The 17965-nt window shown below is 36.7% G+C and overlaps 1 protein-coding gene across 2 annotated transcripts; it reads left to right on the top strand.

Moving 5' to 3' along the window:
* Positions 1 to 260: 260 nt before the first annotated feature.
* LOC149160949 (endoglucanase 19-like) lies at positions 261 to 4910 on the top strand. 2 transcript variants are annotated; one of them, XM_089436843.1, is made up of 9 exons: positions 261 to 1265; positions 1387 to 1599; positions 1705 to 1905; positions 2010 to 2099; positions 2260 to 2424; positions 2594 to 2878; positions 3110 to 3455; positions 3687 to 3758; positions 3863 to 4910. In XM_089436843.1, exons 1-9 carry the CDS (start codon positions 1077 to 1079, stop codon positions 4150 to 4152), a joined length of 1851 nt encoding a protein of 616 aa, XP_089292969.1. In that variant the 5' UTR covers positions 261 to 1076; the 3' UTR covers positions 4153 to 4910. The 2 variants fall into 2 exon arrangements, with proteins under 2 accessions (XP_089292969.1, XP_089292970.1); XM_089436844.1 differs by having other exon boundaries at positions 3866 to 4910.
* Positions 4911 to 17965: the final 13055 nt, after the last annotated feature.

Below are 17965 nucleotides of genomic sequence, written 5' to 3' on the forward strand. Positions count from 1 at the left end.
GTTTTATATAGTTGGGTACAGATGAATTAAGGTCAAGGAATCAATTGGATTGAAGTAAATTTGGGCATTTAATGGGCACCGACTGGTATGACAAGGAGTGTGAAGAGATGTCGGAAGGAAGATCAGTGAGAACTTGGAACTAGTTTGTCAATGCATTTAAGAAAAACTATTTACTATTTTTTTATAAAATAAAATAACATTTTTTTAATTATTAGTTTTGGGAAATTGCCTCCCAACGTTGTGCATATATTGTCTCACTTCTCTAGCCTTTCTTTACTCCTCATCTATCTCAGCTGCTGCTATCCCTGGTGCCCTGTTTCTTCATATTGTGAAGAAGAAGAGCCCATAGTCCTCCATAGCCATTGTGTGTATGTCAGCCTTGCTCAAGTGCTTCGGCTGATGGATATTGTGGCTCTGTGATCTCTAAGCAGTGATAGCAGACAATGCTGTATGTTTTGGTGTAGATTGTTGGAGAATTAGGCAATGCTCTCATTTGGTTCTGCAGAATGCACTGCATCTTTATAATGCAGAAGCTGTGTATTGCTTTTTTCTAGTTGTGGGTCTGGTTTTGGGTGTTATGCTTCTTTTGCTGAAGCTACATTGTTCATTGTTGTGGGTGTTCGTTGCTGCCAGTCTCTGAGATCTGTTTTTTATTGGGGGCATTTGGATGAATGCAATTGTGATGTGTTGGGGCATATAGATATATATATGGGGAACTGTTTTCTTAATCCTGATAGCTAGCAGTGGAGCTTAGGTTTCTCAGCTTGCCCACATTCAGATCTGGTCATTTGGGGTCTTTTTTATTGCTGTGAACTGTATTAGTCCTCCAAGATCTTAGTTTTGAGTGCTACTTCTCATATGTTTGATTTGAGACGAAACATTTTGGCTTCATAGATCTGTATTTGATTCACACTGAGATTGATTCCTAACTTTCACTTAGCTTGCTGCATTATTCTTTCAGTGTATCCTTCTCCTCCATTGCATGTTATCCTATCAGCAATAACTAACGTTAGGGTTCTCACAAAGGGCGCTTATCTGAAGTGGGCCCATCTAGTTTATTTCAATTGAGTTTCTCCATGGCTTCGTATCTGTATGTTTTGAGTTTGGCGCTATGCATTGGAGCCGCAGCAGCTGGTCATGACTATGGTGCAGCATTGAGCAAGAGTATCATGTTTTACGAGGCTCAGAGATCTGGAAAGCTTCCTAGCAACCAGAGAGTCAGCTGGAGGGATGATTCTGGTCTCAGTGATGGATCAGCCAATGGGGTATGAGGTTTTCCGGCTTGGTTTAGATATGTTTTTGCTATATTTGTTCACTTGGGCACTAATGTCAGTGTTGAATAGATCAGTAAACTGATTGAAATCCTTGCATTTTGTTTTTCTGCAGGTGAATCTAGTAGGAGGATACTATGATGCTGGTGACAATGTTAAATTCGGCCTCCCAATGGCATTTACAGTCACCATGCTCTCGTGGAGTGTTGTTGAATATGGCAAACAATTGGCCAGCAGTGGTGAGTTGGGTCATTCGATGGAGGCTATTAGATGGGGGACTGATTATTTGCTCAAGGCACATACAGAGGCTGATGTACTGTATGGAGAGGTTAGTTTCTGATAAGGAAGATCTCAGAATTCATCTTATTTAGCTTATAAAAAGCTTTATACTAATCTCTGATCTGTGGATTTGCCTGGTGTTTCTTTCCCTTAGGTGGGTGATGGCAACTCGGACCATAAATGCTGGCAAAGGCCAGAAGACATGACCACACCTCGCCAGGCATATAGAATTGATGCAAACAATCCTGGCTCGGATCTCGCGGGAGAAACAGCAGCTGCAATGGCTGCTGCTTCAATTGTTTTCAGGCACTCTGATCCCGCTTACTCCAATGAGCTTCTCAACCATGCCAAGCAGGTTAGTTTCTGCTTTCATTTTCCAGTTTTTCCCCTGGATGCTGCCATTATTTATAATTGTATCTGTGTTATTTCGCTAACAAATATGCGGTGTGAACTCTGCAGCTTTTCTCATTTGCTGACAAGTACAGAGGCAAATATGACAGCAGCATTACTGTTGCACAGAAGTATTATGCCTCCAAGAGTGGATATGCGGTAATCTTGACTGCTTAAACCCCAGTTCTACTGTGGCTTTGTTGTTTTGGAATGTCTTGAAGTTGTTCTGTTTGGGTTATTTAGATATGGAGGTTATCTGGAATGGTACTTGTTTGTGGTTATTCATCTTTCTCTTCTTGCTGATGATGGTGTTCTGCAGGATGAGCTTCTTTGGGCAGCGGCATGGCTTCATGAGGCTACTGGAGATTTGTCTTACATGAACTATGTGATCGACAATGCTGATTCTCTAGGTGGAACAGGATGGAAAATGACTGAATTCAGCTGGGATGTGAAGTATGCTGGAGTGCAGGTCCTGGCCTCCAAGGTGGGTAATGATGAAATCTTTGTATTTATATTGGACACTATGTTTCCGTTGAGCCCAGTGTCACTGTCTTTCTCTTTAATTCGGAATATGTTATTTCTCTAATCCAGTGATATTCGCTGCATGATTGAATGATTTTCACTGGACTGAATGTTCATTTAAATTGTTGCAGTTCCTCATGCAAGGCAGAGGTGGGCAGAGTAATGCTGTTCTACAAAACTATCAGGAAAATGCAGAGTTTTTCATGTGTGCGTGCTTGCAGAAAGGCAATAGGATTGTACAGAAAACTCCAGGTGGCCTCCTGTTTTGGCAGAAATGGAACAACATCCAGTTTGTGACAAGTGCATCATTTCTCCTTACAGTCTACTCTGATTACCTCACTGCTACTCACAAGAACATTCAGTGCCCGGATGGAGCTGTGCAACCCTCAGAGCTTCTGTCTTCTGCTCAATCTCAGGTATGCATTTGAGGTCTCTTACAGCATGCTTGCCAATCCCAGCAGCTACCAACATCAAATGATTATATATGCTTTTTTCTTCGAGAAGTCTTGTTTGTTTTTGTTTTCCAATGCGCAGTCCAATATTCAGATTTGGGCCCTGTGGAGTAGGGTTTTCAAAAAAAGTTTGCTACCATATAAAATGGGTACTTGAGCAAATTGCTAAAGCTTTTTGCCTCTGGGCCATTGCAGATAGATTACATCCTCGGAGACAATCCGAGAGCCACAAGTTACATGGTTGGCTATGGCAGCAACTACCCTCAGCAAGTACACCACAGAGCTTCATCTATTGTATCTTACAAAGTAAGCCGATCCTTCGTGACCTGCACAGGGGGCTATAGCACTTGGTATAGCAGCAAGGGAAGCGATCCCAATGTTTTGCATGGTGCTCTTGTTGGGGGGCCTGATCAGAATGACAATTTTGCAGACGAGAGAGACAACTATGAACAGACGGAACCAGCTACCTACAACAATGCCCCTATTGTGGGTGTCCTGGCCAGGCTTCATGCTGGTGGCAACTTAAACCAGCTTCTTCCAGGTATGTTTTTATAACATCAAAGTTAGACCAATGCAGGGAACTTGTAATCTAATTCGGTTTCCAATGTATGGTATGTAGTGGTTGATCAAATATATACTCGGGACAATTCAAGCATCAATCTAACATTTAGATAAGGACAGGATCAAAATACAGTTTGGGCAATTAAACTCAAAGAGCGAGCATTGTTTGGTTTTATATCAAAGCAACTAACGGTTTGTTTGACTTGGGCAGTTGCTGTTCCCGCACCTGTAAGCAAGCCCAATCCATCTCCTCCAGTCCAGGCCTCTCCTCCACTGGCACCTAGTAAGATCACTAATCTTAGCTTTGTTCAGTAAACAAGGCCAGTCTTTGGCATTTGTCAACATCTCTTTGTTCACATGCTTACTATCTAAATGCACTGTTTGCAGAAGATTACTCTCCAATTGTTGTATCACAATCGGTGACCTCATCCTGGAGTTCTCGGGGTCGAACTTACTACAGATATTCTACATTGATAACAAACAAGTCCAAACAAACAGTCAAGAACATCAAGCTCTCAGTTCAAAGATTGTATGGTCCTATTTGGGGTCTGTCTAAAACAGGGGGCTCTTCTTACAGTTTATGGCAATCCATTGCTCCTGGTCAAAGCTTTGATTTTGTCTACATTCATGCAGCTCCTCAAGCCACCATCTCTGTTCAAAGCTATGATATGAATTGAATTGCCTAGTAGAGGTGTTGTAAGGTGTTGTAATACTCTGTAGCTAAAAACGCCCCGGTTAAAGATGTGTTTTGTTTTGTCCCTTCATTCCGTTCGCAAATCAATTACCCTTTCACCACAAGCCTGCTAATTTGCCTTTGGATGCATTACTTTCCATCAAACCTTGGAGAGAGACAGCTAACCCCTATTAAACCCGGTTTGTACAGTGTGATACACAAACATATTGTACTCCATTCACCCGTCCATACCCCTTCCAAAACCAGTCAGCTAATTTGCCTTTTGAGTGCATTTCTTTCCATCAAAACTTGGAGAGAGAGCTAACCCCCATTTCTGTACAGTGTGCTGCACAAACATATTGTACTCCAATCCCCAAGCCCTAGTGCTGATTAATAAAAATTCTGTCGAGTGTATTCAAGGTTGGCAAGGAGAATGAAGTGAAGAGACAGAAATGTGTTAGTGCTCATCCCTCAACTCCTTGATTTTCCATTTTTATCTATCAGTTATGTTGATGTGATATATTGTAGTAGTCTAGTTTTCATCGTTAGTTGTCTGTCATATATGTACAATTTGAGTGAACAGTATTTCCTGAGTTAAGCATCTCTCGGGGTATTATTGCCTGAGATTTAAAGAGGCAGAGAGATTGGGAGTACTACCATAAGGTCAAGTATCTCTGGCTAAAGTTTTGAGCCAGCATATGTAATCCCATGAAGGTATTTTGATAAGAATATATAATAAAATATGGTGAAATTTTGCATCCATTGCTACGCCTCACTGTTGTAATTTTTCTGTTACATTGAAATTTCAGACATACTTCAATTGTTCTGTGAGTATTCGTATTGGGTGGATGTGTTGTGACAATTCCAATCCAATTTCATTAACGAATTGTGAAGGTTTGGTGTGATTCACTTGCAAATCTCTTATCTATATCTCTTTGTGCATGACCCTCTATATCTGTATCTTTGATCATGTTTTATGTTTCGAACAGAAACCATTAGCCTCTATGTGGACATGTTTCGTCTTTCAACAGAAACCACAACCCCTCAATCTGTGGTTTGATACACATCTTTTTGCAGATTAACTCCAATGTTCATATTAGATTGCAATTGTAATTGTGAGGTTACTACCATGACAGAGTTGTTTTTTTGTTGATACTAACTAGATCTACTAATCAGTTCATTTTTCCATCGCATTTGCTTACTGTGCCTTGCTTATGTAAAAGTTTTGTATGGTTTAATAACCAGCATAGATCCGTCTAAAATATGGAACTAAGGGATGTGTATAGTTTATTAATTTATAAAATTTCATTTTTGATAATTGACTGACAGGGTTACCCATCATATTGGACTGTAGAAATTAAAAGTTACCCATCATATTGGACTGTAGAAATTAAAAGTTACCCATCATATTGGACTGTAGAAATTAAAAAATTATGTAAAAAATTAAAAAATTATGTAAATTAGAACCATGGTTTAATATCATTAAATTTAAAAAAAATGGTAGATTTTATTTATATAAGGCAGAATATGCACATGCACATGCACATGCACAGGATAGATTTACATAATCTTTTCTCCCTTGATAAAGCACTGTAATTATAATAACAAATCGAGTAACATTTTTTAAATAAATATTAGTAAATTTTATTTATATAAATGACAGCACATGCACAAGATGGATTCACATCTACAAGATGGATTTACAGTGAGTTGCAGTAACTTACTATTCATAATTTACTTGATTCTCATAATTTACCAGATTCAAAATCACTTGAATTTACTTAAGTGATTTACCAGATGGATTTACAATGAGTTGCAGTGACTTACTCTTCATAATTTACTTTATTCTCATAATTTACCAGATTCAAAATCACTTGAATTTACTCAAATATTAGGATTAAACTTTATAACTTGAATTTACTCTTGGAATAGGTTTGGAATTTGAGGCACCTTATTAATATCATATAAGAGGATGGTAATTTTTAGTTATATGAAATGACAAATACATGAGTAGATAATTTATGTAGTGCCTCGCCAGGTAACTGCTGGGACTTGCTGTTCATAATTTACCAGGTATAAAAGGATGGTGAACTTCTGAATTAAAATGACAAATACATGAGTAGATAATTTATGTAGTGCCTTGCCAGGTAACTGCTGGGACTTGCTGTTCATAATTTAACAGATATAAAAGGATGGGAACTTCTGAATTAAGGAATTCGCTGGTTGAAAATTTGTCCAATTAAAAAACAATGTTTGATTGGTTTAGGAGTAAAACTAATTTGTTGTTATGCTGTTGCATGTGGAATATCAGCTTTTTTTCAAAATTTTATTTGCAGTGTATTTTTATGACCAAAATTTTAATTCTGGTAAAAATTGTTTTTAATTTGAGATTTCTAACGTTTGTTTCAAATCGCCTGTGTTTGAAGATGACAAATGAGTTCTCAAAAAACAAAATAAAACAAAACAAAACAAAATTTTTTGGTAGATACAATTTTTTTGATAGATACAAAGTAGAATAATGCTCTGCAAAAAAAATATTGCCTATGCCAAATCGTTGAAAAAAATAATGCCCTGGTAAATATATCTTGCTTATGCCAAATTGTTAAAAAAACTCTAAATTATGATATAGGTTATCATTTAATTATTTTTCAGTGGCCAAAAACTTCATCCCACCTCTTTAGTTATTTGTATTTAAATTCAAATTATTTATTATTTAAATTATTAAATAAATAACATAATAACATAAAATAAAATAAGATGTAATTATGCAACCACTTGGAACCACTTCATCCTACCTCTTTAGTTATTTATTATTTAAATTCAAATTATTTATTATTTAAATTATTACTTAAATAACATAATAACCTAAAATAAAATAAGATGTAATTATAACATAAAATAAAATAAGATGTAATTATGCAACCACTTGTAACCATGAGCCAAACAACAGTGGGACTTCTTGTCCAATGGTTTTGAAAGAAAATATTATTTTATGATAATTTTGTAAAATTAACACTCCATGATATCCACAATACATGGTGATATAAATATGATTTAAGATATATCAGTAAAATGTGTGTATAACAAAACTAAATAATATTAATAGTATATGGTGGTAGTGTCAATTTTTGTATGTGAACTTGACAGGTTTGCTGCACACGAGGCAAACCTGGAATCCTGAGAGAGAGATTGTGTTTGTTAGGTCAGCAACAAATGGGGCACAATAGTTGTGCTTAAACAAATAGTGACAGATTTCATTAATATATTTAACATGTTCCAGGATTTGGTGGCATATATATAGTGATAGTGATTATATACGTGGTGACTTAATCATAGCACTAATGGATAGGGAAGGGGATAATAATGGATAGGGAAAGGGATAATTACGATTATGAAAACAAACCATGGACATACAGTTAGTGATTAATTAAAATAATTGAATTCTTTATATTTATATTTATAATCTATATAAATTAAAGTTTTATGGAGCTCAAAAGTAATATGAGTTTATATATATATAATTATAGTTTGATTGTAGGTTTGGAAGTTAGTATATTGTGATCTGAGGTTATGTATTCCTATATAGACTCTATTGTAGATCTAAATATTGTTATTTACTAGTGAATTCAAGGATGATAAGGAAATCAATTTTTAATGGAGTTGAGTTTTTATTTTGAAAAATTTAGAAATAATGATAATTATGACGAAAGGTGGTGTGTGTATGTGGGTTATTTTTTTCTACAATAGAAACATTTGATCCCATCTTGTTGATCATTGTGACGTGTTATGTCACTTTTGGATTTTGTTGTAGGTTTCTCTATTTTTCTCTTATTCTTTGCCTTTCGCTAATCTTGCCCTTTGCTTTGTGCATCGTGGTAAGGTTCCCACTCGATGAACCAAGGCAAAATTCATAGCAAGAGTTGTTGCAATTGCCTTCTCCATCACATTTTAAGAAGCTTTGAGCATTGGAAAATGATGTTAAAGTGGAGAAGGGGGGAATGCAAAAATCGATCTCTTGGTCAAAGACTTCGTCCCAAACCTCCACACCAGTTGAACTCACGATACAAAGTTCTTCAGGACTGTAGAAGTGTATTGGCATACCTAGGGTTTGTCACTCACACTCTTCACACCCAAGAAGTAGACAAATTTAATAATGCATAGATAGATTGGAGAAGCAAAGTTGCCTGCTTGTCACTCTTTGTACCTAGTTGGTGAAGAAGCACTATGGAGTCCTTCCTAGATCAGTGGGATGTTAGAAGGACAACCCTATCAACATCACTTCAACTCCAACAACATAGGAGCATCAATTTTGCCATAATCTTCAGGTTTCATGATCTTTATTTTGGCCATGGATTGTTTTGTTGTTAATTTCGTTTTTTGCATCTGTAGTAAAGAACCTCTACCCAAAGCAAATTTGGTTTCTTAATTAGCAAACTAACTCTATGGTCTACATTCTCTAAATTGGTATTTTTATCTTTAAATTCTATTTTGACCTAATTTCTTATGAATAAACTATTTTAATTCTTTATTTTTTAATAAATTATATAAACTGATATATTCATATTTTTTGTTTGTTTTGTTTGTTTTTTTTTTGTTAAGCTTGGCAGGACCATTTCATCTTCTATTAAACAAAGGCAAATTTACACCACATAGATTGGCTAGGTGGCCTTAGCTTTCCTCGGAAGAAAACAAACTCTGTTGGCCACCTATCCGTATTGTAAGCCATCCAAAAACGGTAGTCTTAATCTCTCTAGCCAAGCTATATATGTCTTTGTTTCATGTCCATACACTAGATATCTATCTAAACTTATACTTGCATGACGAAAATTAAAAGCTATCCGCATAAAACAAAAGTAAACATGGGGAATTGAGTAGCCCTTCTGCTCCTCCAAGGCCGATTCCACAGGTGTCGGGGCCCTAGCTGTTGATCCAGACATCTCATTTAGTTCAAGGATGCATGGAATGTGACGATCAGTTCTGCCCAACCCGATGTCTTGCTTATGAAGCTGGAATTTAATTTTTTGCAAGTCTTGCTTGTAGCTCGGCATACCTTGGAGTGTCACTGCCATTCCTATCGAGATTTGTTCCATTGCTTTGCCCAACAGACTCTTCATCAACCAATAGAGGTATAGGGTATGTTTGAACTGCGTAATTCTTCCTCTGGTGTTGCCCGGGTCTGGGACTAAGGTCCTCCAGTTGTCCATATCCTCCTCTGTCTTACTGCCTTGTTTTATTTCCTCCTCCCACTCTTCTAATAGTTTCCAGATTCCTTCATCAGTTCCCTCACGGTAAGCCTCAACAGCTTTGGTGATAAGGTGTTCTACCGATTTTCTTCCCCTACGGGGCTCCGACATACTTAGCTCTTTATGCTTCCTAGGGTCCTATCCACGCCTTCCTCGTACACGTCCTCTTGCAGGCTGAGCCATATCAGAATTTCTTGAGACCTGTTGACAACAACAGTTTGTTAATCCAAAACAAATCACTGTAATTTGGTTCCTTTCCTGTATTGTATTGTCGGCGAAGTGAGCCACACCATGCTTCTCCTCGACCCTTACACTATCGGACCCAGAGCTAGGATGGTCGGAAGACCGGTCCCCAAATTGGGTCTGACTCCAGCCTCCCGCTGTCACTCCCCTCCATACCCAACACCTTCCAGTCACAGTCAGGTAAGTCACCCCTTGCCTTAGCCAAACGCGCAAGCCCACCCTCATCCTAGCAAAATTCCAAGCAAAAATTGGGAACCCTTCCCCCTCTGCCCAGGAAGTTTTAGCACTGCCACTCGCTTTCTCATATTCAACTTTCCATTCTAGGTCCCTAGCATTGCCAAAGCCCCAGTGGAAATTCTCGTTAGCCCGACAATTGTTTTGGTTGTGACTGTAAGGTCTGCCTCCTATGCACTCTGTTGATTGCTCCCCCCTTCCCCCATCTTCCATCTCATTTCCCTCACCCATTTGTCTTCTATAGTCAGCCCCACACCAGACTCAGTTTACAGAACCTGGGTTCTCCAAACCAGACATCATAAGGTCATCCCAACAACAACCATAGGCAATACCTGGCTGGCGCAGGATAGAGACGCAAAACCAGACAATTGCCACCAATTGCCTACCCCATTGCCACTAGCAATTCTCAACCCCCCAGGTAATCTTCCTACTTTCCCCCCTCTCCCACCAACAAAACCCCAAACAGGATGTCATTGCAATGGAGGAGCAAGGCCAAAAAACATACCCGAATACAGTTGCAGGTCGTCTCCAAGCTTGGCGTTGAAAAAGTCGTCGCCTTCCCGTTCCTCTGCAGCGCCTCCTCCTTCCACAACCAAAAACTCTAATGATGCTCTCTTGCCTGCTGTGCTTACCTTTACACCTTACCTCACCTCTCGCCTTGCCACCTTTCCCACCACCCTTACATACACTCATGCCAAGAGTCGCCACACCCATCACCTTAAGCGTATGGAGGACGACAATACGAGTATCAAAGATATGTATCATTACTATACCCAAACTATCCCAACCACCGTCCCACAATAATAATAATTATTATTATTATATATATATAATTATAATTCCTAATTTATTAAAACCATACCATACATTATTCTAAGCTAAATACTTATTTATCTTATTTGTTTTCATACGTAGATGGCTCAATAATTATTATTATTATTATTATTATTATTATTATATATATAATTATAATTCCTAATTTATTAAAACGATACCATACATTATTCTAAGCTAAATATTTATTTATCTTATTTGTTTGTCATACGTAGATGGCTCATACATGCCAAAATCTGTACTTCAAACAATCTTTCAACTCAAATATCTTTGTCTACTTGCATTTTGTTTGTAAGGATTTTGATTGAACTAATACTCTATTGCACAAATATGGAACGAATCCATAAAGTGTGGGTTTGAAAATATTGAAATATAATTCAACTAACATACAAATATGAATAGCAAAAAAAGGAAATTTTAATTGGAAATATGAACAGGGTCAATTGCAAGCCCCTTTATTCCTAAACTTTTCCTAGGGCGTGTTATTCGGTGGTGATAGTGATTTCATGATACATTGTTCGTTGCTACGGGCTGTGGTGATAATGGCGATTTCATGATAGCTTTAATTCTTTTTGGCTTCTGCTTTACAAAATTAAAGTTGTTTAATATTTTGGAAGTTATTTTTATTAAAATTATTTAATGTTGGTCAAAATTACATAAAATTCTTTTTTTGGGGGTAATTTTTATAAAAATATTTTTTTGATATTTTATAAATATTAAAAGTATTATTATATCTTAAAATAAAAATAAAAAAAGTGTTGAATTTATTCTTAATGATTTTTAATTTTTAAGAGTTATTTTTTTAGTGGTATTTTTTTTTTTAAATGTTTTTGTGTTTTTATGTTTTTTTTTCTTTTCTTTTTTTTAATGGAAATTTTATAATTGCTACAGGGTTTTTATTTCATCTTAAGGACCCAGTGACTTTTATTTTTATGTTTTTAATTGATGATCTAGATTGATTCTCAATGCTCAGTATATGCTTAGTCTTAATTATTCTCAATGGTTGTAGTGTGTTAGAGTTTGTTAGGTTGCACTGACTTTCAATAAATTTAAAAAATTAGATTGGTGCCACATTACTCCCCCACCAATTTCTTAGGGATTTGAGATTATTCCAATTCTAATAAGTTCATATTCTAATTAGATGGGGAAATTAATATATAAGCAAATTTTATTTAGCAAAATGGTCCATTTTACAATAAGATGTGTAATTCCTTTTTTTTCTCAAATTAAATTAGATTCATGCCACATGGCTCCCCCCACTAATTTTTTAGGGATTTGAGATTATTCCAATTCTAATAAGTGCATATTCTAATTAGATGGGAAAATTAATATATAAACAAGATGTGTAATTCGTTTTTTTTTATCAGATTCGTGCCACATGGCTCCCCCCACCAATTTCTTAGGGATTTGAGATTATTCCAATTCTAATAAATATATATTCTAATTAGATGGAGAAATTAATATATAAACAAATTTTATTTAGCAAAATGGTCCATTTTTTTTTTTTCTAAGTATGATTAATCTATTAACAAAGGAGATAAAATTACAGCGAGACCGCAGTCTGAAACATTGCCCTGCATAGAGGCAAAGGTGTCAAGATATACATGGAATGTGACTGCTCCAGCACAGGGAGCTCAGTCTTGCACCTTTTTCTGGGTTTACAAAAAGCAAAAAGAGCTGAAGTGCCATTCACCATCTGAACAAAAACATGCCCAATAGTATGGGCTGCCTGTCGAACTGTCATAACATGAAAAAACAAGCTAAACATCAGGGGATTCTTCAATAATCCGGCACCAACCTGTGTCATAAATGTTTCCTTCAGGAGCCGCTACTGCGTTGGATGGTCCAGGGTCATCCGTCGCCATATGCCCGTTCCGAGCGTTGCTTGCTGGAGCCTCAGGAGCCTACATGGGCTCTCTGCCAATCTCCAACTCGATGTTCGCTTCCCGAGCAGAAACAGGTACCGGGCCTTCCTGAGGAGCACTTGGTTCGCCCTCTTGGGCTTCTTCCTGAAAAACCACTGAAATATGCGCTGTAATTCTTGGTCGATTTAGCCTGCTGCAGAAAGTAAAGATCGCCGAGCCATGAGTGGGACGCCCTCTTCCGCTTCGCGTGCTCGGATAATGCCCAACAGAGAAGTCGCTAGAGGGGGAGGTCGACTCAGTGGATGGGCTGGAAGGCACCCTCCTGTGCTGTCCCCGACGGGACCTCATACGATGGCGACGTCGAGGCATCGGGACGTCCAAAACAGTGGTGAGTGAGCGAGGCGGAGAGGCGATGAAGATTGAGCCAGCCGAGCACGTGACTACAAGGACCAGGCTATCTGATAACTGGAACACTGCAATTCGCAGGCCTGGTGCCCGAGAAATCAACCGAAATGAGGACGAAGGCTGCTCTGTCGTGCGTTCTGAGCTTGGAGACAGCGTCGCCCCTTCGTTTAAGCTACCATTTTCATAAGGGAGGATGAGACTCTCATATCCTTTGCCAAACTCAGAGTTCCAACCATTTTTTGGAGCGTTCTGCGCCTGAACCACCAGGAATTACACCCTCGCCAGTTCGTAATTGAGCTTTAAAACCTTAATCCCCTGCAGGTCTCGAGAATCATCCAAATTGAATGCCGCAGTGAATGTTGCCAAGGTGTGAAGTGAGCCAGCGCGTGCGCGCACATGGACCATGGTGCAGGACAGGGGTGGTGGAACAAAGCCGATGTACTTCGAGCAAATGAACTCTGTATTAACCATTTTCCCAGACCCTTCATTAATTTGCCTGTTGGTGGTGCTGTGCCGCGTGGGCATGTGTCGAGCCGCCTGGCACCACCTCTGTCCCATCCACAATGTGATCTGTCTAAGCACCCGCATCCGGGGCAAAATGGTCCATTTTACAATAAGATGTATAACTCATTTTTTTTCTCAAGTTAAAGTTGACCCATAACTTTTTTATACATGGTTAATGAGGTAAATGTGTACATTGGTAAGACATTTCTTGGTTTTGCAATAGTTTTTTTTGTTGCAATAATTTATTTTGTTATATTTATAAAGCCTTCGGCTATATCAACCACATTAATATTTTTAATGTGGTTGTACTAGTTTTTAGGTAAATAAAGTTAATTTTTTAAACTAATACACTATTATATGAAAGATTGTTGAATAATTTGTTTGAATTTAAGGATTATTTTATGAGAATTGTTTTATAGGTTTTTCTTTTGCCCTTTTTATTCCTGCCATGAAAGTTTTGTAGTTTTTATAAAAAGGAAGTTGTTTTAGTGATAGTGAAATGGTTTTTTGGGATGATTCATTCATATGCTTAGATTACTGTTTTTTTTTCAAATATATGTTGATTTTGATTATTTTAAAGAGTTAAATTTTTCTTTTTTATTTTTATTAATATTTATTTTTGAAATTTTAAGAGGTTTAAAACATTTGATGTGAAAATTTTCTATATAAAAAAGCAGTTGTCTATAATGCGATTTTTTGGAAGTTTTTCTGGTGAGTTTTTCCGATCAAAATCCGGCAGCAATTTACTGGAATCACAAGTTTGATAGCTAGTTTCTGCACAATCAAAGTGTCCCAGGGGTTTTTCAGGGTGTTGAATCCAAATATGCAGTTAAAAAACCATTTTAAATAATACAAATCAAGATTTAACCACAAATTTTTCCGCCAGATTCCGTCACCAGAATCTTCAAAAAATCGCATTATAGACAACTCCTATAAAAAATACTTACTTTTATTTTTAAATATCTAGAAATATTACTTTTATTTTTAAATATCTAGAAATATAGTTCCATAACATGACCATAAATTCATTGGTTTAATGATGTTTGCACACACTACAATATAGCCACATATTTTAAGGAATATTTTATTACACTGATATAAACACAACTTTAGCGAGTTTAAGGCTTATTATACCAACACAACACATCAAAAGTCATGTTAACAGGTTTCATTCACACTTTACATGTAGTCTAAAATATTATTTTAATAGCATGATAAAAGAGCATTTACAAGAACATGATTAGGCAAACTCATTAAATACCACTAATATTTATAGTTTAAAACAATGTTATTTTGAATTTTTGTGTGGAACAAAGATGCTGTTTAAATTAGATATTTTAGTAAAGTGTTAAATTAGATAATAATAATTATAAAAAATGTAATTTTTATTTAAATTTTTAAGAAAAAATTTATAATATGTATATTGCATTAAAAGAAATTTAAATAATGATGATTTATATTTGTAACCATAATATTTTAAAAATTTATGTTTAAATTTAATTAATAAACATATAGTTAGAATTACAAATAACAAAATGTGAAATATATATAAAATATAAATAATAGTTATAAATTAAGATCTATTTTATTATATAAAATAAAATAATGAAGATTTATATTCTTATTTTAAAACTCATATTTAAAGTTAATCAATAAAGATATAAAAACTTAACACTTACAATAAACTCATTTTCTAAAAATTAAATTAAAATATTTATAAAACATGTTAAAGAAAAATGTCGAGCACACAAGTATTTAGCTATATGTATTATCAGAGTTTTAATAAAATTTAAAATAAGAATATTTTTATGGAGATGTGAAATTTATAAAATATAAATATTATTATGAAGAGCCATCATAGATTTAGAGTAACTTCGGATTTATCAAGCACATAGAGGAATCAAACTTCTTAAGAAGCAAACATTTTCTCTTTGCATTCCCATTTTTTATTACATATTAGGAGATCTCATCCCTTTGAATACTTAGTATATCAAAAGTTAAAATAAACCTATGTTGGTTTATTAAAAATATAATACACTTAAATAATACTTAAAACATAACATAGGCAATATTATATTGAATTTTTGGGAAAAAAAACAATCTTAACATAGAAATATAATAATAATATATATATTTAACATATAAAACATAAATCCTCCACAGAGGGTGGGATTAGTGCTACCACATTGATATGAGGGTTAAGGATTTAAATTGGGGCGACAATATAATACCTAGTTGGCACACTATATGAATGAAAGGACTTTTTCCGTAGAAAACAACGCGTAGTTTTATTCATCAAAGAAAAGCAAATTACATTTTGCATATGCGTAAACACATTCCAGAAAGTACATACAGGAAATATGGAATTTATTATTTGAAGAAACCCAGAAGGACCAACATGAAATCCCTGGAAAATGCAAAACATTTAAGGCTAAAAAGAAAACCCTAGGGACCGCAAAAACGAGCCCATCGACAAACAATCAATATTACATTTCGGGTCCAAAAACCCCTGCAAAATTCAACTAACAACCAAGGCAGAGAGCAACCCTCAAAACAAAATGAAAACAGGGCACAAGCTACCTTGATAGAAAAAACATCAAGCTTGAAAACGAGGTGCAAACCACCCCAAAAACCAAAACAAGGAAAGCCCGAAACCGATCATCAACAAAATAGGGCCACTAGGCCCATAATAATCAACGGCATCCACCATGCCAACAAATGTTGGCATTGTAGTGTTACCATTGATGCCAACCAATGTCCAACCTTGTAATCATGATTCCTCCGCCTTGTACTAGGCCTTATGTATGCTTGTTTATGGTTGTTGTAATGTCTGAAGTCTACATCTCAATGTACTAAATCTAAGCCCCAAAAATGATGGAAGAAGGATACAAAGATCAAGTGCCATAGTCTCTGGGAAGTAGTTATGCTTCAAGCAAAGATAACAACATCGTCTCTGGGATTCCTAATCCGATGGATCAAATTAGTGCTCAAAATTAAAAGTGCGTGACAGAGCTCAAAACCTCAACGACTGGATAGATCTCGATGATATGAATCCAACACAATTCGTTTCACTCAAAACCGATATCATATGCTCTCGATATCAAGTTCAGATCGAATTGGAAAACATGCAAGTTTTTTGGCAAATGGATAGGTGACTAGATATTTTTGGGCTAGTGGCAGGTTGCCACATGGCCTCCTCTGATTGGTCGAAAATAAATAAATAAATTGATATTCAGATTTTTCTCCAATTGCTCCTAAGGTCGAATTTTTAATTATTTTTTAAGATTGACAGGTTATTATGTGGCCAATTGTGGAGGGCCACGTGTGCCAACCAAAGGTGGCCACATGGCCTCTAGATAGTGCATTAAAAATTTTCTAAGGGTCAAATGGAGGCCATGAGGGTTGAACCCGCAACCTCAACCAACAACTCCAATGACTTAACCAACTGCGTTGCGATGTCACTTGTTAAACCAAGGGAGAAAAACATTATTTAAAGTTTGTAATGTGCGGGGGGAGGGGGTCGGGTTGAACCTTGACCGCTGGCCACCCCGATGCCACAGGATCGCGGGTGGGGGCCAAGGACTAGGGCCTAGCCCAGCCCACGAGCCATGGACCTAGCCACATAAACCAATTGAGAATGGAGCGGAAACTGGAGGATAACGGGAAGAGGAACCAACCCATAGGGGGCTAGTCCCAAGGCACATGATGCCTCATGTGACTGTAGGCGTGAAAATGGAGAGTGGCCAGCCCACAGTCACTAGCACAACATAAAACCAAGGGCGTGCGCCAGATTTGGGGGCTAGAGAGAGGCTGAAATATTCGCCCCCCTATGCAGTCTTATGGCCGCCATGTGACCGAAAAAATTAGGTACGGGGGCTTCATGGCAGATTTAACATCCTTCAAATTTTCCTGTTGAGCAAGAATGTAGGCCAGGTTTGCGTGCCAGTTCCACGTTTGGGGCGCTCAAGCCAGGTTTAGGCTGAATTGGAGGATGGTTAGCTGTAGAATTTGGGAGAAACTTGAAACAATCATATTTTACTCAATTGTTGGCGAAATGAGGTGCAGAAAGAACCAAAATGGGGGATTTTGACAGTGCTGGATCCATTGGAGACATCAATGCTACTGCTTGAGCTTTGTAAAGCATGTAAACACACTTTTGAGCATTTTTTTAACGAAAGAGGCCCTACATTGGAAGTTGGACCAGGAGATGTAGCCTTGGAGAGGGGTGGACTCCTTTATCATGCTTGTGGTATGTGTTTTAGATGTGCGTATTTTGTCTATATTTGGCTATAAATTGTGGATAAAATTTACTTGATTTTGTGTTTAGTAAATTGATCCTTTACCCAGAATACATATAAATTTAACTTGCAAATTGATAAAAATCTTCAAGTTTACACATGCATATCATTTTGGTATCAGAGGCAAGGTTTTGTAGAGATTTGATTTATTTGAAAGTGTTTTTTAATGCTTACAATGTTGAAGCTCAAAA

This window comes from Pinus tabuliformis, chromosome 5_2 (assembly GCF_031772625.1).
Source record: "Pinus tabuliformis cultivar Carrire ecotype Pingquan chromosome 5_2, CPIR1, whole genome shotgun sequence".
Taxonomy (NCBI): Eukaryota; Viridiplantae; Streptophyta; class Pinopsida; order Pinales; family Pinaceae; genus Pinus; species Pinus tabuliformis.

Coding starts and splice junctions, on each gene's coding strand:
- LOC149160949 (XM_089436843.1), top strand. CDS start 1,077: ATGGCTTCGTATCTGTATGTTTTGAGTTTGGCGCTATGCATTGGAGCC. Junction 1,906..2,009: donor TTCTCAACCATGCCAAGCAG/GTTAGTTTCTGC, acceptor TGAACTCTGCAG/CTTTTCTCATTTGCTGACAA. Junction 2,425..2,593: donor TGCAGGTCCTGGCCTCCAAG/GTGGGTAATGAT, acceptor AAATTGTTGCAG/TTCCTCATGCAAGGCAGAGG.